This window comes from Zalophus californianus, chromosome 6 (assembly GCF_009762305.2).
Source record: "Zalophus californianus isolate mZalCal1 chromosome 6, mZalCal1.pri.v2, whole genome shotgun sequence".
Taxonomy (NCBI): domain Eukaryota; kingdom Metazoa; phylum Chordata; class Mammalia; order Carnivora; family Otariidae; genus Zalophus; species Zalophus californianus.
The window spans coordinates 115,863,286-115,890,261 of NC_045600.1; the positions used below are offsets into that span (position 1 = coordinate 115,863,286).

General features: G+C 39.3%; 1 protein-coding gene and 1 non-coding gene across 5 annotated transcripts in view; both read left to right on the forward strand.

The window, feature by feature from the left end:
• The window catches only part of SCAPER (S-phase cyclin A associated protein in the ER), a 537,265-nt gene that overhangs the window by 470,844 nt on the left and 39,445 nt on the right, over positions 1-26,976 (forward strand). For all 4 annotated transcript variants that reach the window (XM_027570918.1, XM_027570921.1, XM_027570919.1 and 1 more), the window contains exon 27: positions 5,616-5,771. In XM_027570918.1, the coding sequence (XP_027426719.1) occupies positions 5,616-5,771 (156 nt within the window). The remainder of the gene's footprint in view (positions 1-5,615; positions 5,772-26,976) is intronic.
• LOC113910604 lies at positions 18,911-19,017 on the forward strand. The gene has a single exon (XR_003516117.1). It is a non-coding gene; the product is annotated as a U6 spliceosomal RNA (small nuclear RNA).

Consider the following 26,976-nt stretch of genomic DNA (forward strand, 5'->3'; position numbering starts at 1 on the left):
TTTTTTGTTGTTGATTCACTTATTTATTCACTTATTTATTCATTTGATAAACTACCAAATGTTTATTAGTATACTTATGGAAAATTGGACAGCCACGTGCAGAAGAATGAAACTGGACCATTTCCTTACACCACACACAAAAATAGACTCAAAATGGTTGAAAGACCTAAATGTGAGATAGGAGTCCATCAAAATCCTAAAGGAGAACACAGGCAGCAACCTCTTCAACCTCAGCCATTTACATTGTCTTTATCACTAGTTGAGGTTGAACATTGTTTATTGGCCTTTGTTATAATCAGAATTCATTTGTAGGAAACAAACCATCAAAACTATTTTAAGCAGAAAGGATTTAATACGTGGAATTAGGTACTTACAAAATTTTTCCAAGGACTGAAAGAGTAGGTTCTAGACTAGATCTCTGGGAATGACTCCTGGAAGAACACTGCAAAACTGAAGAGCTACTATCTCTGTCAAAATCAAGAACCGCTCTATCAAAACCATGACTTGTGCTGAACCATTCGTATTGTTCAGTCCAGGAGCTCACTGCCTCTGGAACACACTACATTGGCTAGATCTCTACCCCTTAAAAATATATGACCCATATTCTGTCTCTCAACCTCCAGAATACTGGTGAATGCATTTAAAGATTTGAAGACCTCCAAAATAACCTGACCCATTGAGCGAAAATTAGGCCTTCCTGCTAAACTGTAATAATACTTTGAACATACCTCTTATAGAAATTATTAGGTGTCAGTCTCTAAGAGGTCCTTGGGGTTAGCATCAGTATCATATTTAGAAATAATTGAATGAGGGCGCCTGGGTGGCTCAGTCATTAAGCGTCTGCCTTCAGCTCAGGTCATGATCCCAGGGTCCTGGGATCGAGCCCCACATCGGGCTCCCTGCTCAGCGAGAAGCCTGCTTCTCCCTTTCCCACTCCCCCTGCTTGTGTTCCCTCTCTCGCTGTGTGTCTCTCCATCAAATAAATAAATAAAATCTTTAAAAAAAAGAAAAGAAAGAATTGAATGGATTAATGCATGATTACAAATAGTTATCCCCCACATCTCTTGCATCATTTATGGGATGAATTGGTGACATTCAGTTAGACAATGTTGGGAGATTTCAGAAGAGATGATGAGTTTTTGTTTGAACATATCCATGTAGGAGTGCCTTGGGACCCCCAAGAGAAAATATCCAAAAATTCGAACTTCTGGAAAGAATTTCAGAAGAGAAATAGCCCCAGAGATAGAGAATTAGGAGTTATTAACATATCAAGGATAGTTGAAACCATGGAATATCATGAGTTTACTAAACCTAGTTTAGAAATAGAATCCATTTGGACAACATTTCAGTTGGGATGAAAGTGGGTAGCTGGACAAGGGTGGACAAAGAAGAAGCGGCAATAAATAAATTTATATGTATATATATAAATCTTTATACAGAGGGAGATAGATAAGAGATTGGATAGATAGAGAGATCTTTCAGCTTATACATTCCAGTGGCAAAAGCTGCAGAGGGACTCATTTTAAATCTCAAATGGTAAATAGAGAGGCCCATTTCCTGGAGCATTCACAGCAGCTTGTTTCCCAGGATGTATATTCTAAGAAGTCCACGTTAAAGCTTTTCATCTTGTATATGGTTAACAGTCTCAACATTCTAATTTCAGCCTAACAGTTACAGTGTGAAAGATATGTTGCCGCTGATCCCAACATCCATTGGAAGATTCTACATTCTTCCCTCAAAACTGTGAAGTTGGCAGTATGAATTTTTCTGCACTGATCCTTTAGAGCCTTTTAGTTTCAGTATCTTTTTAGGCAGTCATCTAAAGATTGCCAGGGCAGTGATTCAGGACCCAGGCAGTTTAGAAAAACATTGGTCAGACTGATGGCCTCCAGTAACCAAAGGAGACCATGCTCAGAAAGTACCACCTTCTCAATAGTGTTCATTATGGTTTGGTTTGGTTTTTCTGTGCTTCTTCATTCGTTCTGGAAGTCTTTCCTCCTTTCTAGCTATTTCAAGATCTGTACAGGAAATCGAGTTAAGCCATTTTTATCTCAAAACTAGGTGGTTTTGAAGTTTTGTGTGGTCATTATTAGTCTCAGGAATAGTCTGAAAAAATATTTTCCATTCTTGTTTAAAAAACTCATACCTCAGGGGCGCCTGGGTGGCTTGGTCTGTTAAGCTTCCAACTCTTGGTTTCTGTCCAGGTCATGATCTCAGCTGAGGTTGTGAGATTCAAACCCCACGTCAGGCTCCACGCCCAGCTTAACATTCTCTCCTTCTTCTGTCCCTTCCCACCCTCCCCTCTAAAACAACAACAACAATTCATACCTCAGTAAGGACCCCCAAAAACGCGACACAAGAGTGTATTTAGTGGAAAGGACACTTTTATCAGGAGTCAGAAGACCTTAGGATATTGCATCTCTCCTGACTGGGCTAGTACTTCACTATCCCTGAGCCTCAGTTTCCCCATCTATCAAATGGGAATAGTAATACCAACCCCTACACGGTGAATATGGTTTTCTCATACCCTACAGGTAGGACTATAAATTGACTCAAGGTTTTTTTTTTAATGTAACAGGGCTGTACATATAAAGAACTCTGAAAATCTGTATACTCTTTGGCTCTGTAATTCTACTTCTAGAAAGTAACTCGAAGTCTGGCAAGGATTTGTACACAAAATGTTCATCCCAACATGGTTTATAGTGATGGATACTGAAAACTACCAGAAGCTCCAAAAATATTCCACTGGTAGGAAATTATTCACCCATTTAAAAAAATGATGTTCATGTATGCAGTCAGACCTCTAGAATCTAGATCATTTTACAGGAAATACATAGTTCAAAAAAATATGGTAAATGACACCACAGGGACATAATCAGCAAAATTTAGATTGTGGGAAACTATAAAATAAACGAGGGTTTTTCAACAAATAAATTTGCAAAAGAAGAAAAGAGAGATGGAGGGGTAACATACAGAGTAAGAAGTGACTTCGAAAGATATAGTAACCAATTATAACGTATGGTTCTTATTTGGATCCTAATTTTTTAAAAACTATTAAAAATGTTAAGATATCACACATCAAAGTATCACAAATACTTTTGGAAATTTGAATACTAGTTACTTGATGGTACTAAGGAATTACTGTTATTTTCAGATGTAATGGTATTGTGGTTGCTTTTTCAAGTTCTTATTTTTTAGAGATACAAACTAAAACATTTATGAATGAAATTATATAATGACTTAGACTTGCTTATACATTATGCAAGATAGGGTGGATGGGTGGGATGGGCCATGGTTGATGGTGATTAGGGATGGATGATAAATGCATGGGGGTTTGTTATCCTAGTCTGTCTTTATTTAGTTTATGTTAAAACGTTTCAATAATATAGTTTTTAAAGGTTTAAAATGTAATGCTTATAAACATATCTTTCATGATATAGAAAATGCCTAAAATAGTTGAATAAAATTCAGTTTAATGTCAGTCATATAGATAAAAAAATCAAATAGAAAAAACAAAAGGAAACATATCAAACTGTGGTTGTCTTTGGTGACATTATGGCCAGCTTTTTCTGTTTTTTTTTTTCCTGCTTTTCTTTGCTATATAAATTTTCATAATGAGCCTGTATTACTTTTATAATCAGAAAAAGTAATTTTTCTACTTTCTATGGTTAGAACTGTTTTAGAAACTTAACTTGAAATAATGTAAGCAAAAAAGCCTAGTAAAATGGCTTCTGTAACTGGAAAGGTAGAGGTTTGAAGCTAGATGCTAAGACTCCAATTATACCCTCTGGGTTTTGTCTGTTTTCTCACTTCAACTTGTCTCTGCTTGGCTTCATCCTATAAGCATATATTTGTGTAAGAAGTAAGTTGGCTACCAGCAAACCCCAGGTTCATATCTCTCAGTTTAGATATCCCTAGAGAAAAGAGATTCATCCTATGGTCATCTGTTAATCCCATAGAAGATCCTGATTGGTCCTTTTTAGGTCATGTACCCATCCTAGAACTTATTATTATGGCCTAGCTAATGAACTTTGACTATCATGGAGTACATACTAACTTCTGCTTTTGTAGGAGAGCACAATACTTAAGAATCCCACCAGGACTACATGGTGTAGAAGAGGAGAATATGCTAGGTGGACAAAAACCAAAGCTGTCACTATCTGCTCTCTCATGGGATTGTTGGGATAATTCATTGGGATGATTAATATAAAAACACCTTCTAAATTGAAAAGTTCTGTGCAAGTATGAGAGTCCATTTTTTTAGTTTGATTCTATTAAATAAGAATATGATAAGATCCTCATTGTGTGCATATGTCAGTCTGTCAGTTTCTTTCATTATAAGAGAATAGGTCTGGTGGTCATCATTTCATACTTCCCAATTTTAAAACTGTAGGAGATGTTGAGTAGCCCAGGTGAGTATATTTCCTAATATAAGAGGAGAAAGGGGGCGTTATATTGAACTTCTAAGTAGTAAACTTGGAAGAAGCTCCAGATATGAATTATTCATCAGATTTTCCTTACTTTTACAAAAAGGTATACTGGTAAATGAATAGTGATGGGGACTGTAGTGCACTTATGAGCAGAAGCATCAATTCCTTTGCATTTATTGCTAAAAGTTAACATGTTGATTTTCAGAACTACTGTATTCAAAGTCCTGCCCTTTTCATATATGTAAATACAGTAGCACTGAATCAGTATAAAATCTCCAAGCTAAGGCTGATTTATCTACGAGGTCATATATAGTCTTAAAATACTATTTTCAATAATAGCTGCTTTGTGGAGTAATAAAGGAGCTACTATTTTTGGTCCAGTTTAATAAACAGCTCTGGAAAGCTGTTTAATGGGCTGAAAAGATGAAAGTGACTTCTTAAATGTTATTGTCAACTGTCAAGACTGGTACTTTTCATAACAGAAAGCAATTAGATTCCCACTGTTATACTCCTAATGGTGATAGGGTTTTGAAAAATAGAGAACCTACATTTGGCATTAGAAATTTAGGTTGTAACAAGAGTATATCTGAGTAGCATCATCTTACTTTCTGAACCCCTACATTCTAGTGAATTTGGCTATCTGGTACTTTAAAAAGTACTGCTTTTCAAGAGTGTAGAAGTAATTATAAATCATTTCAACTATTGACGGACTCGGGGCACCTGGGTGGCTCAGTCATTAAGCGTCTGCCTTCGGCTCAGTTCATTGTCCCAGGGTCCTGGGATCAAGCCCTGCATCGCGCTCCCTGCTCCACGGGAAGCCTGCTTCTGCCTCTCTCATTTCCCCTGCTTGTGTTCCCTATCTCGCTGCGTCTTCTCTCTCTGTCAAATAAATAAATAAAATTAAAAAAAAAAAAGTCAATTATTGACAGACTCTTTAAAAATGATCAGATAATCATTTTCACTCATCTTTCTTGAAGAATAGCATCAGACTAACCAAAAGAGGGGAGAGAATCACTTACAGAAATAGCTGATTATTCAGGACTAAATCTAAGGAAATTATTAGTTGAGATGCTTTACCCAAACCTGTGTTTGCTTGTTAGAGGGGTCTAAGTTTTTCAGACTCATCTTTGAAGATATTGCCAGCCCATGCAGACTGATAACACACATGTTTCTCCCTACATCTAGCTACGTGGTGAACATAGGTCTGATCAGCAAGCTTCATGGCTGCTTCCTGTCAGTGCAAGGACCAGTGGATGAGAATCCCAAGATGGCCACATTTCTGCAGCATGCCGCAGAACTCTTACATGGAATGTGCATGCTGTGCTTTGCTGTCACCAGAAGGTAAGGCTTCTACCTGATATCAATCTGGACTCAACTTTGGAAATATCTCTTAAATTTTGCCCATCTTGGGGTCATTTCATAGGAATGCAGGTGGTCATCGTGGCCTCTTTTCTTCTTTGCCCTACCTTTGTCCTTATTGGTCTCCCATATTGAGACTAGCCTTATATTTCTTGTTTTTCCCTGGCTACACACACCTGTCAGAGTCTGTTTTTCTTGTTAGTATCATACACTTAACTATCGTTACTGGAAGAGTTCTTAGGAGTCGTCCAGTCCTACTTCCACTGAAATTCAGGGGAATCAAGTGATTGTCCTTGACTTAGTGAGGCAATAACAAAGCCTACACCAGATCAAGGCAGACCCTCAGCACAACACCCTCCATGACTGTGTTCACATGCTTTTATTTACAGCCTCCTAGATTTGTTTATTTTCCCCTTTTGTCTCTTTCTCCAAGATACCTTCATGAATAAGGGAAGGGAGCCATCCAAAAACAGTAGCTCCCTGAAGTTACATATGACCTATGTGTAGGACAGACAACCCGATCAGATGGAGGCCGGTGGCATGGGTAGTGAAAGAATTCACCCAGGGCAGAACAAAGGAGATAAAATTTATTGAAAACACTGCAGGGCAGGGCAGCTAAGGAGAGACGGTCTGCCACGAAGCAGGGGGGGGGGTGTGTGGAGGTATTGGAACGTATGGAATTTTCCATTTTTGGTACCTGTGCCCAGTTGTAAGTAGCCTATTGGTCAGCTGGGGCTTATGGATATTCTAAGGTGGGTGGCCTAATGGGCCTGTTTGTATTCAGTATGGTGGGGGGGTAAGGGGGGTTGGGGGTCACTGTGGGCCCTCTACCTTACTCAGGTTTCTGTTGCTCAAGTTGGTTGCCCAGAAGCGGCATGATTATAACCAACATGCCAGGGACAACTGCTCGCCTGGTTGGCTCATTCTCATCCATATTCAATGTACACAGAGTGCCAGTGACTATGTTCAGAATATTTTAAAAGAGAGAATTTGCTTTCTAAAATGAACCTACGTAATATTTTTTAGTCTGTTATACATAGGACCCTTACCCCATCCTGTAGACTGTCCTCAAAAGCAATAATTCTCTAGGAGGGGCAGAGTAAACCCCCATTATGTTCTTTTCTCTCCCCTCCCACCAATTAAGAATAATTTGCAATAATGATTCAATGTTTCTGATAGGAATATGACATAGCCCTCAGGCATATTAAGAATGTTCAGTAAAATAATTTTCTTACAATTCTAAACAGCACTGCATATAATTTTTTTTTGCTGTAGCCCTTTTTATTTATATTTTATATACTTTTCAAACATACCCAAAAGGAAAGAGTACAGTAATGAATGCCCTGTAGTATCCATTGTCTAACTCCCAACTATTATCAATAGTTTCCCAGTCTTATTTTATCCCCCCACTCACCCCCTGGGTTTTTGTTTTGTTGGGTTTTTGTTTGGGGGGAGGGGAGTTATGGCTAGAGCATATTATAACAAATTTCAGGTATTCATTTCACCGAAGATACTTCAGCATGCATCTCTGATGCTATTATCACACCTAGTATAATAAGCAATAATTTTGTAGTATACCCAGTCCATGTTCACTTTTCCCCACTGTCTCAGACATCTTTCTACCTTAAGTTTCTTGGAACCAGAATCCAAATTTCAGGTGACATTTGGTTGTTACATCTCTTAAGTCTCTCTTATTCTGTAAAAGTTCCCTTCCCCCTCAGCCTCTTTTTTTATTTTTTTTTAAGATTTTATTTATTTATTTGACAGAGACACAGCGAGAGAGGGAACACAAGCAGGGGGAGTGGGCAGGCTTCTGGCGGATCAGGGAGCCCAATGCCGGGCTCGAGGCCGGGCTCGATCCCAGGACCTGAGTCGAAGGCAGACGCTTAATGACTGAGCCACCCAGGCGCCCCTTGGCCTCTTTTTTTATGCCATTGATTTGTTAGAGAAAGAATTTATATGGTTTTATAAGGATATGTCAAGAAGAAAATTAAAACTAAAATAAAAATTAAAAATTTGAAACTTCTAGTCTAGCTGCTTAAAGAAATATCCATCCATATTCAATGTACACAGAATGCCAGTGACTATGTTCAGAATATTTTAAAAGAGGGAATTTGCTTTCTAAAATGAACCTGCTTAATATTTTTTAGTCTGTTATACATAGGACCCCGAAATCCATCTATTCTTCCTTATGTTAACCTCCCTCTACCCCTAGTCACATTTCTAGGAAGATTAAGACTACCTGAATGTGAGGGAGGCCAAGCATAACCTATATTCAGCTTTCCCTTCTAGAAATGCAGACAGAGCCTGCCTTCCAAGGATTAGGTGATAACTTAGGAAGTGGCTATTTGTGGGTCTATAACCTAAATATGATCAGGTGGTACCCCACTACAGAGAGGCCAGCAGTGGTAACAGGGCTCCATCCAGGGCATTGGCACCTGCCAGCTTGGGGTCTGCCATGCTGCCTGGCTAGTTCCTGTGTAGTAGCCAGGCTGCTCCCTGGGGGGTATTCCCTCACCCAGGAGACCCCTTCCGACAGTGATTCTTTCATATACACATTATAAACCTGCCAGCATCTCAAGTCTTTGTCACCTATATTCTTTCCTTAAATCCAGATGAGTATCACACATGTAAGCATTTCCATATGTGTTCATTGTACACTTTGTGGGCTTCAGCTTTCACTTACACACACAGATTTAGTCATCTGAAATCTGTGGAGCTTGAAAGAAGCTTAGAGGTCATTCACAGCACTCACTCTTATAGGGAAAGCAACTGAGCCAAACTAACTTGAATTAGGATACAAGATTCCTACTTTAGTGCTCTCACCTACACACTTGACTTTGTATAATTCAAAATGTAGGAGCATATAGTTCATTTCTTTGAAGATTTTCTCAATTACATATATGGAAAACAGGATCCCCTTCTCTTTAACACACACAGTCATGTCCTCTTCCAGTAGACATTGAGCATCTGCCCTGTGCCAGACACCAAGACAAGTACCAAAGATACTACCCTCAGGGAGCCCCAAGCCTGGTCTGGGGTCAGACCCATAAACTAAGAGCTGCAGCTCTTCAATGGACTAAATCTTAAAGGACCCAGGAAGACAATGGAAGAAAGAATGCAACAGAGAAAAGGGGCATAATATGTGCACTGTATGATATAGCAGATGTTATTGCTGTCTTTGGCCCCCTGGAGGTCACCTGCCAATGGATTCCTGTATTTCTCTGCCTGCCTGGGGATATTCTCTGGACAAGTGGCTGTTTGCTACAAGTGCAGGGGAGTTAATACCTCCAGGAGTGACTCTCCAGCAATAAATGGGTGGATTGTATCCCAGCTCCACTAACCCTCAATGAGACAGTTCCAAGGTGTCAGTCTGTCAGAGGGGTACCAGTGGTAAGCTATGCAGCGACACATCCTTGATCAACTTTCTCCCTTCCCTCTTTCTGTCCTCAGCTTCCTCCCAAGGAAACTACTTGCACTCCTATCCTTGTTTCAAGGTCTGGTTTGGAGGCAACCCAAATCAAGAGATACAGATCTATAGGATATTGTCTCATGCTCAGTTTGATGGAGCTGTGCAATAGGGTGACTATGAAGAGCGACAGGAGATGAAGTATTAAATGAACTCCATAGATGTTAGCTCCTAGGAGGCCAAAAGGGAGACAAGAGTTGATGTGCTACACTAGAGCTGTAGAAAATCACTGAAGTTGTTTAAGAGAGAGTAACAGGATCAGATTTCTGTTACAGAATGATCATTCCTGAAAAGTGTAGAAAGGACTGGAATGGCATTAGCCCAGAGGCAGAAGGAATAGTGGAGAGGCTCTTGCATGAGCCAAGAGGGAAATGTTGAGGGTTGTGGGGACAATGGAAATAGGAGCAAATGCATTAAAAGGAGACAGAATATATGTGAGAGAGATGGCATAGAGCTTGGTGACATGGGAAGTAAAGGGAAGGGAGGAACCTAAAATGGCTCCCAGGTTTCTGACTTGAAATTTGTGAGTTGTAGATGGTATCCCCTCCAGAGTAGGGAATCTAAGCAGTTTTCCATAGAGGAAATATGCCTAAGGATTATCCAAGTAGACCGAAGTCTTTGTATATATGTATATTGTTTTTATGTACATATGCAACCATTTTTTTTTGAGATTTTATTTACTTATTTGACAGAGACAGAGAGAGCACAAGCAGAGGGAGCAGCAGAGGGAGAGGGAGAGGGAGAAGCAGGCTCCCCACTTAGCAGGGAGCCTGATGCAGGGCTTGATCCCAGGACCCTGAGATCATGACCTGAGCCGAAGGCAGACGTTTAGCCAACTGAGCCACCTAGGAGCCCCTGCAGCTGGATTTTAAATAAATCAGTGATTAACGCTTGGTGGTTTTTAAGAATTCTTAATCCATTTTTCCCATTATAATTTCCTTCTCCATCTTCAGTTACTCAACCAATTTCTATTAGTAGGCCTTGCTACAAAAGCAGATTATTCTAGGAAAAAAGGTCCAGGTGTTTCCTGGCTTAATTTACCTAGGAAATTCTTAGCAGTATCAGTATCAGCTGCTTCTGTGAATGAGGTGAAAGAATGATCCCTAATTGCTGCTCTCCTCATCCTCCATTCTTCCACATTTCCTGAACGCCACCAAACCAGCAGAATACAGGGAGTTTTTCCTACCTCTTCAGATTAGTTTGCCTTTAATCTTTACAAGACCATTTCAAGCTACTTCCCATTTCTTCATGGAAATTTCATTTCTAAACTATAAACTACAATGGCCTGTTGAAAGCACTTTGTTACAGGTGTCCGAGTTTCTCTCTAGAAGGTCACAGCTGTGTCTGGGGAGAAAGGTAGTGTGGCTGTTGTTATATTGGGGTAATTCACATAATGCCTGTTTTGGCCATCAGCACAAGCCAACCAGAGCCAGAAAGTTGCGGAAGGCTTGTTGTCAAAGCTCTTTTACGACCAGCAGGAATAGGAAGACAAAGAGGAGCCAGAGAGGCCTTCAAAAACCGCTTCTCAGGAGCTGGCAGGCCCTGAGATAATTAAGTACACTGATTAGCCCAGGCCTTTGGGTAAACACCGCAGTCTGCTGGTGGCCCGGCCTTTGAGACGGCGATTACAGCAGGGTTGCGTTTGCTCTGCTCTCCTATTGTGCCCTTAATCTTCTCATTTTTACCTAGGTTTTCTGAAAGACAATTTGGGTGTCAGGGGTTATGTTATTAATCTTTGCTTCAGCATGGGGGGTGGGGGTGGGGGAAGGAGGATGATTTTTGTACCAGGCCTGGTTTTGAACTTGCATTTAAGGAAAAATTGAAATTGTGATCTTCTGGTGAAAGGATTGATTTTATGTTAGGCTTACTCCAGAATGTGAATCCTAGAACTTTTCTCAAGTTGTAATTCGTAATCACTTAAGCAAAATTCAACCCTCTGTAGTGGGACTTTCAGAAATGCTTATTTCTTTGGCCTTCGCTATTACCACTTTTCCACTCTTGGTCCTTTAAGTAGTAAAGAGAAAAGGATAGTTTTCAAATCTGAGGGCAGCATCTCAACTGCCTTAATTGGCTGAGATTCACAGAGGCCCCCTTAAGGTGCTGACTCCTTAGCTGAATGAATAGGATCAGAACAATAATGAGTGATTATAAATTGGAGCCAACACAGGCCTTTCACTGAGTCAACAATCATTTCCTAGTCTATAACTGTACTCGGCACTACAGGGAGAAGGCCAGGAAGCAGTGGATCCACAGTGGAAGAGTTCACAGTCCTTATGTAAGGAGAGGGGCTTATAAAACCTAGCTAATTCTGACTGCTTGGAGGAGCCTGTTCTGAATTCTAGAATATATTTACACAAAAAGGAGTTTGTTGTCATATGTATTTGTGGGCCTTATTTTCATATCCATAAACTACACTAACAAAAGGGGGTTCTAGCCGAGGTCCCTGGAAACCTGTGTCATAAAAAGATAAGAATGATTTATAATTTAGCTCATTAACTATGTGGATATAAATGAGTGCTTCTCAAGTGTTTAAGGGTGCTTGAAAACCATTTGTTCGGGCAAAGGTAAACTTTAACTCTGCCTGCCTGAATTATTCTCTCATGCATTAAACAAATATTTATGTAGTATTTGCTCTGTGCCAGGCCCTGTGCTAATTTTGGGAGAAAGCAGAAATGACTCAGACATCACTTGTGTCCTCAAGGACCTTGTCAACTAGTAGAGGAAAGAAGACGCGTATACCAAGACCCAGGGTATAAGGCAGAGAGTGATGCAGAGGATAGAAGATAACACAGGAAAGCACTTAGCACGCTGCCTGGCACGTAGTACATGCTTAATAAACATTTGCTACTGTTACTACATCATCGTTGATGGAGTTAAAAGGAGGGAAAGACCACTCTTAGTTGTAGGAATTAGCGGTTTCCTAGAGCGCCTAAAATTTAATGTGGGTCTTGAAAGGACGGGTTGGAACATTGAGAGCCGAGAGAGAGGCAGATACAGAAAACAGCTAAAGCCAAGACATCATGGCAGAGAAATATGAAGAACCAGTGGAGTATTTCCTTGAGCTGCATTGTGAGATTTTAGTGCCTCTCAGGTTGTTAGGAGGTTCAACTGGGATAATAAATGTAAAAGTACTCTGTGAACTATATATCATGACTTGCTGAGATGTGGTGGCAGTGGTGTCATCAAGAGCCTTTGATCAGGGAAGTGACATGCTAAGCATATTTTGGGAGCATTAATCAAGTATCAAGAATACCTGATGGAGAACGTATTAGAGAGGAGGTAGAAAGTGGGAGAGACCAAAAAGCAAAAGGAATGAAAAAGAATTTTTTTTAAATCCTCTCTAAGTCTCTCTTTTTATGTATGATCTCCTCAGACTCCGGACATCATCATCTCTGTCTCATCTCTCTTCCTTGTACCCCAGATCTAATCTGTTGTCACATTTTTTTACTAGAAGGAACCTTAATGTTACCTTAATCCAGTCTTCTATTCATGTGTGAATCTCTTCAGTAGCCTCATCCAGTCTATATTTGAATATCTCTTTTGACAGGGAACTCATTACTTACTAAGGGAACTTACTCTGTCATTGATAAGTTTTAATGCCTAAAAAATCTCTGATACCCATCTGTAACCTGTTTCCCTACTGCTACCTATCAGAACTAGTCCTAATGCTCCTTGACAAGTTACAGACTACTCTAATCCTACTCTTCTCCCTGAGCCTCTCTGGTCTCACCCTTCCACATATTTTCCTTTGCTTTTCTTCTCCTTGTTCCAATTACTATGGATATATAACAGATCACCCCAAAACTTAGTGGCATAAAAACATAAAACATCTATTGGGGCACCTGGCTGGCTCAGCAGAACATGCAGCTCTTGATCTCAGGGTCGTGAGTTCAAGCCCCGCATCGGGGGTAGAGATTACATTAAAAAAAAATAAATGAAATCTTTAAAAAAAAAAACAGCCATCTATTAATCTCACAGACTCTGTGTGTCAGGAATTTTGTCAAGATACATAGAGAATGGCTTATCTTTGTTCCACAGTATCTGGGCCTCAATTGGAAGAACGCTAGAAGTTGGAAGGCTAGCAGTTGAAATCTTCTGAGTGCTTATTCACACACATCTGTCATTCATATGGCTGTTAGCTGAGGACCTGTCCATCTGGTCCCTCTGCAGAGGCTAATTTGGGCTTCCTCACAACATGGTGCCACATTCCAAGAAGGAGCATCTTGACAAAGGACCAGGTGGAAACCATATCACCTTATACAAGCTAGCCTCAGAAGTTATGCAGCATGATTTCCACTGAGTTCTATTCATCAAGTCAGTCACAGAATCCCCCCAACTGCTTCAAAGGGAGGAAAAATTGACTTGACCTCTTCATGGGGAATATGAAGGTCCTAGAAGAGCAATAGGACCAGAAATATTGCCGTGGTTGTGTTTGAAAAATACAATCTTCCACCTTCCAGCCTACCCTGAAGATGAATACCCTGTTCTCATCTGTCTTCTAGTCTCTCTGCAATCTCATATCTGGTATTGTCACCCTGTCTCTTGACAGTACTTCTGTTAACTTTTAAACCTTTTGCGGTCATTAGCCACTGTCCTTAGACAAAATCTGAGATTGGGAGATAGGGAATGAAGTGAATATAATATGACTCAGCAAGTAAAAGTAGGGGAAGTAACATTTGTTGAGCGCCATTTATGTGTCCCGGGCTAAATGCTCCTTGTGAGTTATCTTCCAGCAATCCTGCTCACACCTTCCAGGGGAGCACGGCAGCCTCTAGACTGATAAGGAGGAGTGACTACCACATGCTTCAGATCTAGAGAGTGAGGGGAACACAAGAGCAGGAACTCCTGGGCTGTTTCTGTGTTCACACCTGGGTGATGGCTAGTTTAAAGATTTCTGAATGATCTATCCCTGCTCTAGTAATAAAGACTTAGTTGACTTATAGGGACAGAACGATGACCAATTTATTGCTAAACTCAACTTTATGTCCACCATGTGCCAGGCACTGTGTCAGAGAGAGGGAGCTTTCTGGACCATGCCCCACAGGACCAAAGTTTAGGGGCAGCCTTCACTGACTTCACTCCCAGAGGGGACAGGGTATGACGAAGGCAGACTGTCAGTACGTGTGTCGGCTCACCAGGCTTGGAGCAGCAGAATATATCCAGGATACACTGCAGGTGGACTCCCACTGGTTCTAGGACTTTGGAGGGCAGGATCTCAAGAAGAAAACCTTTCTGTAGGGTTGTTGAAGAGCACAGGTTTGGGAGTCAAAAAAATGTGGGTGCCGTTCCTACTCTCCTAGCTTCTCAAAGCCTTTTTCCTCACATTGTAAAAGTGAATTTAATAATTCTTCCCTCACAGGGAGGGGCAAATGGGAACTAACACATCTGTATCTTGCCTGAGGTGCTGTTTTTAATATATATTTATTGTACCCCACCTTTTTCCAAACAGTTTTGATAGAGATTACAGTATATGTAATCATTTGATGAATGAATTCATTCTTTTTTTTTTTAATGAAAAAAATTAAAACAAAAGAAAAGAGGAAAAAGTATATCAAGGCAGGATCAAGTGAAGTTAAGGCACAGATCATATTCACAACAAAGCCCTGATGGACATTTCCTCTCAGAATTCGTACTGGCAGTTTCTACCAAGAAGTTATATTTCATACGTCAGATTCTAAAGCTCATTGGCTTTCACCCAAAGTTGGCTGTTCCTCTTCACTACCTTATTCTGCTCATGATTCTTGTCATCTGATCTCATTTTAAGACCTAAAACCTTAGTTATCTCTATCTTCTGTCTCCCAGAATCCATTTCAGTCCTATCTGATATGAAAGGGATGCTTGCCTCAGAAATATGAGATGGAACCTACTATTTACACCTCTTACTTAATATTTGTCTACTGCTAATTCATTAGTTCTCTTGTCCTGTGTATTTGTTTTATGTCTTCAACTAAGAAGATTTCCTTAAGGAAAGATACTAAATGTCCTAGCAGTTCCCCTTGAGGCACCTAGCTAGCACCAGCCAAAAACAAAATAGAAAGGAAATAGCTTGTGACTGGTAGAGTTAGCAAACACCGTTGTGTATCATTAACCTATACCAGGGCCCCATTTCCTGCGCCTGCTCTTCACACAGGAAGAAGGGCTGCCCACATCTCATGTTCTTCTTCCCCGGAGGTAAGAAGGAGATGTCAGAGGCCCTCATTCCTTGGCCAGACTAATTCTTCCTCACTTCCTTCCATTGCTTTATTCTTTATTCATTCATTTATTTCTTTATTCTTTATTCATTCATTTATTTATTCCTTATTCATTGGTAGCTATTGAGCAGTTGATATGTGCCATCTATTTGTCAAGGCATGAGGGATGTAGTAGTGAACAAAACACCTACATTTATGAAACTAACAATCTAACATCTTCCTCGGATGACATTGTTTCCAGATACTTCTACCACACTTTCCTAGGGAATTTACTTATACATCAGTGTCCTGAATGTAGTATCGCACCCAGTGCTGGAGCCCATTCTTCCAGGGTAGGGAGCAGGACTGGACCTTTCTAGTTATGTACATTGTGCTCCTATTAATTCAGTCAAAATTGAATTATAGTCATCGGTAAACAAGCAACACTCTCCTCATTTTAACTGTTAGGCAGCTCATTTGCTAAGCCTTTTTCCCCACTTACCCCTGAGAGGTGCATTCCAATCCCCTGCCACATACCATCTTCTCATTCCAAACATATGTGGTTAGTTTTTATAAAATCTAAAAGTAGGATTTAACAGTTATTTCTATAAATTTCATCCTTTTTTCAGTTCTCATTTATTTTTAGTTAAACTTTTTTATTGATTACTTCCTCCTCCTTGAAACTATATTCACTCTGCTTCTAGGACACCATACTTTTCTGGTTTTCCTCTTACTCCATTGGTTTCTATTTTTTAGTTTCCTTTGCTGATTTTTTCTTCTCTCCCCAGCTTCTAAATGTTTAAATATCCCAAGGTTCAATCCTCAAACCACTGTCTATGCTCACTTACTGGATAGGCTCCTGGTTTTAAATATCGTGTGTGTATTGATGACTCCCAAATATCTCAAGCCCAGCCACTCCTCTGACCTTAGGCTTGTATATTTATTCAGTCATTCAACAAATGTCTATTGAGTGGCTACTGTGTCAGACCACTGTTTTAAGCCCTGGGGACAAAACTGACAAAAATAGCTACCCTTGGAAAGCTCATTTTATCCAAATTCCAATTCATTATCTCCACTTGGATGTCTAATAGGCTTCTTGAATTTAACAAGTTTAAGTCTGAACTCCTGGTTTTCTACCCCAGTCATGCTCTATCCACTGTCTTCCCCATTTCTATAAATGGCAGCCACATTCTTCCAATTATTCGGGCCAAAATCCACTGAGCCATTTTTCACTCCTCTTTCTCTCACACCCACATCCAATCTATCAGGAAATCCTAGTGGCTTTCCCATCTGAAGGTTTTCAGAATCCAACCACTTCTCACCACATTCATAGCTACCAGCCTGGTTCATCCACCATGATCTGTCACTTGAATAATTCAAACAGCCTCCCTGCCCCTGCCTTGGCTCTTCTAAAAGCTTTTCAACCAATTAGCTATAGTGATTATTTTTAATCCTAAGTCAGATACATCACTCCTCTGCTCAGAACCTTACAATGACTTTCTTTCTTATTCAGTGAAATCCTTACAATGTCCTTACAGTGGTCTATAAGACCCTACCTGATCTTCTCCCTGGCCTCTCTGATCTTGTTTCCTAATGTTCTTCCACTCACTCAGTCTGCTGTAGCCACACTGGCCTTGCTGTCTCTTGAACATGTCCTGCATGTTCCTGACTCCAAGACTTGAGACTTGATGCTTTTCTGTCAAAAGTACCCTGGCCTCAGATAGCCTCATGGCTTCCTTCCTCACTTTCTGTAGAACTCTGCTAACTTAACACCTTAGAAAGAGCTTCCCCTGGGGCGCCTTTGTGGCTCAGTCGTCAAGCGTCTGCCTTCAGCTCAGGTCATGATCCCAGGGTCCTGGGATCAAGCCCCACGTTGGAAGCCTGCTTCTCCCTCTCCTACTTCCCCTGCTTGTGTTCTCTCTCTTGCTGTCTCTCTCTGTCAAATAAACAAATAAATCTTCAAAAAAAAAAAAAAAAAAGAAGAAGAGCTTCCCCAACCATCCTATATAAAATAGTATTACACATTCACCTACATCTTCATCCCTGGCCATGTCCCCTGCTTCTCTGGAGCATTTTGCACACCTGACATACTATATATTACATATATTGTTTATTTGTTCCTAATATCCTCCTGCACTAAAATGTAAGCTTTATCAGGAAAAGGGCATAGATTTTACTGCTGAATCCTAGTGCCTTGTGTAGTGCTTGTCACAGAGTAGGTCCTCAGTAAATATTTGTTGAATAAATGTGTGAATCGTGACTAACTAGTCCCATTGTGATAGGCAGAATAATGCCTCTCCTGAACACTACCCAAAAAAAAACAAAGTACACATTCTTCTCAAGTGCACCTGGGACATGTTCCAGGATAGACCAGCCATTAGGCCAAAGGTGAAGTCTCAGGAGATTTAAAAAGATAGATACCATTCAAAGTATCTTCTCCAACTATAACAGGATAAAGTTAGAAATCAGTAACAGAAATAAAACTAAAAAATCCACAAATTTATGGAAATTAAACAACACACTCTTAAACAACAGATGGATCGAGGAAAAAATCACAAGGGAAATTAGAAAATACTTCTCTGAAACAAATAATACATTATATGTTAGAAGAAGAAGAAGAAGAAGATAGCAGGAAGGAAAGAATGAAAGGGGGGAAATTAGAGGGGGAGACGAACCATGAGAGACTATGGACTCTGAGAAACAAACTGAGGGTTCTAGAGGAGAGGGAGGTGGGGGGATGGGTTAGCCTGGTGATGGGTATTAAAGAGGGCACGTACTGCATGGAGCACTGGGTGTTATATGCAAACAATGAATCATGGAACACTACATCAAAAACTAATGATGTAATGTATGGTGATTAACATAACAATAAAAAAGAAAATACTTAATGATGAATGAAAATGAAAACACAATATATCAAAACTTACAAGACACAATAAAAGCACTGATGAGGGGTAAGTGTATAATTATAAACATTTACATTAAAAAAGAAATATCTCAAATCAACAACCTAACTATACAGGGGCCCCTGGGTGGCTCAGTTGGTTAAGAGTCTGCCTTCGGCTCAGGTCATGATCTCAGGGTCCTGGGATGGAGCCCCACATCGGGCTCCTTGCTGAGCAGGGAGTCTGCCTCTCCCTCTCCCTCTCCCTCTGCCCCACCCTTCCCTCCCACTCATGCTTGCTCGCTCTCTCTCCTTCACCCTGTCAAATAAATAAATAAAATCTTTAAAAAAAAAACTATACAACTTAAGGAACTAGAGAAAGAAGAACAAACTAAACTCAAAGCTAGCAGAAGGAAGGAAATAATAAAGATTATAACAGAGATCAATGAAATAGAGAATAAAATAACAATAGAGAACATCAGTGAAACCAAAGTTTGAGTTCTTTGAAAAGAGCAACAGAATTGACAAAACCTTCAACTAGATGAACTAAGAAAAAAGAGAGAGAAGAATCAAATTACTAAACTCAAATGAAAATGGGGTGCTCACTTTGGCAGCACATATACTAAAACTAGAATAATACAGAGGAGATTAGTATGGCCCCTGCACAAGGATGACACTCAAATTCTTGAAGTGTTCCATGTTTTCTATAATTAAAATATACTTGAAATTTACTGAGAGTAGATTTTAAACATTCTACCACCAAAAAAAAAAAAAGAACTATGTGAAGTAATGGATGTGTTAACTTGATTGTGAGAATCATTTCACGGTGTATCCATATAGCAAATATTCATTTTGTACACTTTAAATAAGTTATAATTTTGTTTGTCAGTTATACCTCAGTAAAGGTGAGGGAAGAAAAGAAAGCGGGAACATTACTATCAATTCTGCAGAAATAAAAAGTATTATAAGCAGGCGCTATTAATAACATATGCCAACAAATTGGATAACCTAGATGAAATGGATAAATTTCTAGAAACAAAATACCTACCAAGACTAAATCAGAAAGGAAAAGAAAATCTGAATAGACCTATAGAACTAGTAAGGAGATTGAATCAGTAATCAAAAATGTTCAAAGGAAAGCCCTGGACCTGATGGCTTCAGTTGTGAATTCTACCAAACATTTAAAGAACTAACACCAATCTTTCTCAAGCTTTTCTCAAAAATTGAAGGGGAGGGAACACTTCGTAACTCATTTTATGAAGCCAGCATTACCCTGAAACCAAAGCCAGACAAAGACACTACAAAAAGAGAAAACTACACACTGATATCCTTATGAACATTGATGTAAAAATGTCCAACAAAACTACCAAGCCAAATTTAACAGATATAGTAAAAGGATTATACATCATGACCAAGTGGGATTTATTCCTGCAATGCAAAAATGGTTCAGCACATGAACATCAGCCATTGTAATTAGACCATGTTAACAGAATGATGGAAACAAAAATGCATGATCATCTCAATTGATACAGAAAAAGCATTTGACAAATTCAACACCCTCTCATTATAAAAACACTTGGGGTGCCTGGGTGGCTCAGTTGGTTAAACGTCTAACTCTTGCTTTCAGCTCAGATCATGATCTCAGGGTTGTAAGATCAAGTCCCACATCAGGCTCCATGCACAGAGCGGAGTCTGCTTGAGAGATTTTCTATCTCCCTCTCCCTCCCCATTTGTCTCTCCCCTTGCTCATACGTGTGCACATGTTCTCTCTCTCCCTCTCAAATAAATAAAATATTTTTTAAAAAATTTTAAAAACACTGAGAAAACTAGGAATAGAAAGAAAGTACCTCCACATAATAAAAACCATATATGCAAATCCCACAGGGACCATCATAGTGATGGTGAAAGACTAGAAGCTTTTTCTTTAAGATAAGGAACAAGGCAAGGATGCCCACTTCCTCCACTTCAACATAGTACTGGAATTTCTAGCCAAAGCAATTAGGCAAGAAAAAGAAATAAAAAGCATCCAAATCAGAAGGGAAATAGTAAAATTATCTCTGTTTGCAAATGATATGATCTTATATGTAGAAAACCCTAAAGATTTCAAACCAAAAAAAAAAAAAGAAAAACCTGTTAAAACTAGTAAATGAATTGGCAAAGTAGCAGAATGCAAAGTCAACTCACAAAAAGCAGTTGCATTTTTATACATTAACAATGAACAATCTCAAAAAGGAAATTATGAAAACAAGTCCATTCACAATAGCATCAAAAAAATAAAATATTTGGGAATTAATTTAACCAAGAAAGTGAAAGCCTTTTACAGTGAAAAGTACAAAACATTGCCAAAAGAAATTAAAGAAGGTATAAATAATTGAAAACACATTCCATGTTCATGGATTAGAAGACAATATTGTTAAGAAGTCATTACTTCCCAAAGCAATCTGTAGATTTTATGTAATCTCTAGCAAAATCTCTAATACTTTTTTTGCAGAAATAGAAAAAAATGATCCTAAAATTCATATGGAATCTCAAGGGACCCCAATAGACAAAACAATCTTGAAAAAGAAGAACAAAGCTGGAGTACTCACATTTCCTGATATCAAAACTTAACTTCAAAAAGAAAAAAAAAAACCATAGTAAGCAAAACAGTGTGATACTGGCATATAGACATATATAACAACAGAACAGAATTGAGAGCCCAGAAATAAACCCTCAAACATATGGACAAATGATTTTTGACAAGGGTGCCAAGACCATTGAATGGGAAAAGACAATCTCAACAGGTGGTGCTGGGGAAACTGGACATCCACATGCAAAAGAATGAAGGTGGACATTTTTCAAACACTATGACTCAAATGGCTCAAATACCTAGAACTATTAAACTCAGAAGAAAATGGAGCAGAAGCTTCAGGACTTGGGATTTGGCAGTAAAAGATGGGACACCAGAGACATGGGCAGTAAAAGAAAAAGTAGACAAATTGGACCTTGTGAAAATTTTTTAAATTTATGCATCAAAAGAGAATATCAACACAGTAAAAAGGCAACCTGGAGAATGGGATAAAATATTTGCAAATTATATATCTGACAAGGAATTAATATACAGAAACCATGGAAAACTCCTAAAACTCCAAAACAACAAAACACTATTACAAAAGGGGCAAAAGACTTAAATAGGCATTTCTCCAAAGAAGATATATAAATGCCCAATAAGCACATGAAAAGAAGTTTAGCGTTACTGATAATAGAGAAATGCAAAGCCAAACTATAGTGAGATAACACCTCATACCCATTAGGATGGCTACTATCCAAAAAAAAGAAAAAAAAAAAAGGAAGTGTTGGTGAGGATGTGGAGAAATTTGAACCCTTGTGCATTATTGGTGTGAGTGTAAATGATACAGCTGCTGTGGAAAACATGGCAGTTCCTCAAAAAATTAAAAATAGAATTACCATATGATCCAGCAATTCCACTTCTGGGCATCTGTCTGAAAGAATTGGAAAAAAAGATTTTAAAGACATATTTGTATGCCTGTGTTCATAGAAGCATTATTTATAATAGCTAAAACATGGAAGCAACCCAAGTGCTCATCAGTGGGTGAATGGATACACAAAAAGTGGTGTATACATACAATGGAATATTATTCAGCCTTAAAAAGTGGGGAAATTCTGCCATATTCTATATCATGGATGAACCTCGAGGACATTATACTAAGTGAAATAAACCTGTCACAAAAAAAACTAAATATTCAGTGATGATTCCACTTACATGAAGTACTTAGAGGAGTCAAAGTCATAGAGACAGAAAGTAGAATGGTGGTTGTGGAGGGGAGGGGTGGTGGGGAGTTTTGTTTAATAGGTAGAGAGTTTCAGTTTTACATGATGAAAGAGTTATGGGGATGGTTGGTGGTGAAGGTTGCACATCATTATGAATGTATTTAATACCAATGAACTGTACACCTAAAATAAGATGGTAATTTTTATGTTATATGTATTTTAACACAAAAAAAATGGGGGAAAGAATAATGGCCTGCCAAAGATATCTATATCCTAATCCCGCAAAACTGTGAATGTGTTATTTCACATGGCAAGAGAGATTTTGCAGAAATTAAGTTAAGATGTTGATATGGGAAGATTATGCTTGTTTATCCAGGTGGGCCCAATGCAATTACAAAGGTCCTTGTAAGTGAAAGAGGGAAGCGGTAAAGTGAGCATTAGAGGGACTTGAAGGTGCTCTCCTGCTGAGTTTGAAGATGGAGGAAGGGGCCACAAGCCAAGGAATGCATTTGTACTCTACACACTGTGAAAGGCAAGGAAACAAATTCTCCCCTGGAGCCTCTAGAAGGAACACAGCTCTGATAACACCTGATTTTAGCCCAGTAAGACTTATTTTGGAAATTTGTATTGTTTTGAGCCACTAGCTTGTGACAATGTGTTATCACATTATTGGTAGGAAACTGATACACATGCCTGCCCCTCATGTAACCTCCCTAGGACAGGGACCTCGTCTTGTTTGGCTGCACATGTCACAGCCGGTCACTGTTCTTGGAGCACAGGTACTTTGGCTTTTCAAATTGGGAGTATCTGACAGATCATCATGCCCCTCGTGCTCACCACAAAGCCTGATGAATGATATCACTGGATGTAGGTCAGCTTTCCCAGAATATCCCAGTACTTAAAGCCCCACACTGGACTACCTCTGAAAAAAATAATTCACTTTTTCAACAGTGAAGTTTACATCCCTCATTGGGAGAGACAGTGACTTAATCCCACCCACTCCCAACACTATGCAGACCATTGAGTGGAGTTGTCAGCGTTCAGGGACTAAAATGGGAAGTTCTCACAAGATGCCTGGGGATTCCAGAACTGAAAGAATGAACAAAGCCAAAATCCAAGAAGATAGGAGAGCAGTCTAGAAGATCACTAGCACTGAAGGACATCAGGGTTGATGTTACCAAGCCGGAAAAATGGGGACCAGGCAGAAGAGAGCAAACAAGCCAGGAACAAACAGAGGAAAGGGGGTTGCAGTATCCAGGGCTGTTACAGTTGCTTTTGGGGGCCAACTAAAGCCTGGTACATAAGTGGTTTAAAATACCAAAGGTGAATGGATGGCATTTGATTCATGCCCACACAAATCACTGCCTTTTTTTTTTTTTTTTTTTTGCACATCTATACTTTCCTTTAAGGTAAAGTAGGATTTTCAGATGCTGTGCAAGAGTATTGATGGTCCAGTTATAGTTTTTCCTAATTGAATCTGGCTTTTAATGGACAGAACTTAATATGCCACCAAGATCTCTAGTTCTAGAGAACAAAGAAAAACACTTTAAAATTCAGTAAAATTGAGAAGATCTCAATTGAATACATAGTTTCAGATCTGATTTTTCCTATCTTCCATGATTTTTAAAAGAAAGTTTTGTAACTTATGTCTGATACGAATAAGGCCTTTTACATTTTTATTATAAACATTTGGGCTTAAAGTGGTTGTAACTGACAGTTAAGAACAACAGGAGCCAGTGGCCTGTTTGTGAATAAATTATCTGTATTTCAGACTAAATCAAAAGTAAACATTCCCTAAAGTCCTTTCAGGTCTATATGAGTTCTGTGCAAGCCAAATGCAGTAGACAAGCCCTCTCCCTTCCCCTCATTCCCGTAAATTCTATGGGCTCACTTTAAAATGAACAGTCTTAACTGAAAGGCAGCCTACAGAATAGGAGAAGATATTTGCAAATGACATACTGGATACAGGGTTAGTGTCCAAAATCTGTAAAAAAAAAAAAAAAAAATTATCAAACTCAACACCCAAAAAAATAATCCAGTTAAGAAATGGGCAGAAGACATGAATAGATATTTTTCCAAAGAAGACATCCAGATGGCTAATAGACACATGAAAAGATGCTCAACATCACTCGTCATCAGGGAAATACAAATCAAAACGACAATGAGATACCACCTCACACCTGTCAGAATGGCTAAAATTGACAACACAAGAAACAACAGGTGTTGGTGAGGATGAGAAAAAACGGGAATCCTCTTACACTGTAGGTGGAAATGTAAACTGGTGCAGCCACCCTGGAGAACAGTATGGAGGTTCCTCAAGAAGTGAAAAATAGAACTACCCTAGGATCCAGCAATTGCACTACTAGGTATTTAGTATTTACCCAAAGGATACAAAGATACTGATTCAAAGGGGTACACACACCCCAGTGTTCATAGCAGCATTATCAACAATAAGCAAACTATGGAAAGAGTGCAAATGTCCATTGACTGATGAATGGATAATGAAGATGTGGTGTTTGTGTGTACACACACACACACACACACACACACACACACACACACACACACAAGTGGAATATTATTCAGCCATCAAAAAGAATGCAGTCTTGCCATTTGCAATAATGTGGTTGGAGCTAGAGTGTATTATGCTAAGGGAAATAAGTCAGAGAAAGACAAATACCATATAGATTTCACTTATATGTGGAATTTAAAAAACAAAACAGATGAACCTATGGAAGGGGGAATAAAAAGAGGGAAACAAACCATAAGGGACTCTTAACGATAGAGAACAGAGTTGATGGAGGGAGGTGGGTGGGGGATGGACTAGATGGGTGGTGGGTATTAAGGAGGGTGCTTGTGATGAGCACTGGGTGTTATATGTAAGTGATGAATCACTGAATTCTCCTGAAATCAGTATTACTGCACTGTATATTAACTAACTAGAGTTTAAATAAAAATTTGGGGGGAAATGGTCTTTCCTCTGAAGTAATATTATATGCATTTTGAACCATTTCCACATCTAAGTTATTGAATGGTTCATTTTTCTGAATCAACATTTTTATTTCATCAGGAAAATATTGCAAGAGATCCTGGGTTGTGTTGTTTATAGTTTGTGATTAGTGTTTTCCTAAATAATGGGATGGGATGGAGAGAGAAAGAAAGAAGTAGTCTGATGACCTTCACTTTTTTTTATTTTCATTTATTCTTTTGAAGAAGTAATAGTAGTGAATTCATGTCATTTAAGTGTTTAGAAAGATTAAGTATGACAAATTGTTTTATGATAAAGTTATATTTCTGTATCGTTCCAATTTTAGTATATGTGCTGCCGAAGCGAGCACTAAAGTTATATTTCTGACTACCTGTATTTGAATATGCTGATAATCAGTTTAAAACAACACAGTCAATAAGGGTAAGGTCACCATTCTGAATCACAGAGCAATAAAACTGTTCTCAGCAGCAATGATGTCACTCGTCCCAAATGTCCAAAAGGCTATTGGAAATTAACTTTAGGTAGAAATGCCTTCTGACTTACCATTGGTTCTAAAAGGCAGTCAGTGTTAAAGCGGGAAAGAATGTCCAATGGGAAAAAGACAGCCTCTTCAACAAATGGTGTTGGGAAAATTGGACAGCCACATGCAGAAGAATGAAACTGGACCATTTCCTTACACCACACACAAAAATACTCAAAATGGATGAAAGACCTAAATGTGAGACAGAAATCCATCAAAATCCTTGAGGAGAACACAGGCAGCAACCTCTTCGACCTCAGCCACAGCAACTTCTTCCTAGAAACATTGCCAGAGGCAAGGGAAGCAAGGGCAAAAATGAACTATTGGGATCTCATCAAGACAAAAAGCTTTTGTACAGCAAAGGAAACAGTCAACAAAACCAAAAGACAACGGACAGAATGGGAGAAGATATTTGCAAATGACATATCAGAAGAACTTATCAAACTCAACACCCAAAGAACAAATAATCCAATCAAGAAATGGGCAGAAAACATGAACAGACATTTTTCCAAAGAAGACATCCAAATGGCCAACAGGCACATGAAAAAGTGCTCAACATCGCTCGGCATCAGGGAAATCCAAATCAAAACCTCAATGAGATACCACCTCACACCCGTCAGAATGGCTAAAATTAACAAGTCAGGGAACGACAGATGTTGGCGGGGATGTGGAGAAAGGGGAACCCTCCCACACTGTTGGTGGGAATGCAAGCTCGTGGAACCCCTCTGGAAAACGGTATGGAGGTTGCTCAAACAGTTGAAATTAGAGCTACCATTCGATCCGGCAATTGCACTACTGGGTATTTACCCCAAAGATACAAATGTAGGGACCCGAAGGGGTATGTGCACCCCAATGTTTATAGCAGCAATGTCCACAATAGCCAAACTGTGGAAAGAGCCAAGATGTCCATCGACAGATGAATGGATAAAGAAGATGTGGTATATATACACAATGGAATATTATGCAGCCATCAAAAGGAATGAGATCTTGCCATTTGCAACGACGTGGATGGAACTGGAGGGTGTTATGCTGAGTGAAATAAGTCAATCAGAGAAAGACATGTATCATATGACCTCACTGATATGAGGAATTCTTAATCTCAGGAACAAACGGAGGGTTGCTGGAGTGGTCGGGGGTGGGAGGGATGGGGTGGCTGGGTGATAGACATTGGGGAGGATATGTGCTACGGTGAGCGCTGTGAATTGTGCAAGACTGTTGAATCACAGATCTGTACTTCTGAAACAAATAACGCAACATATTTTAAGAAAAAAGAAAAAGAAGATAGGAGAGGAAGAATGAAGGGGAGTAAGTCAGAGGGGGAGACAAACCAGGAGAGATGATGGACTCTGAAAAACAAACTGAGGGTTCTAGAGGGGAGGAGGGT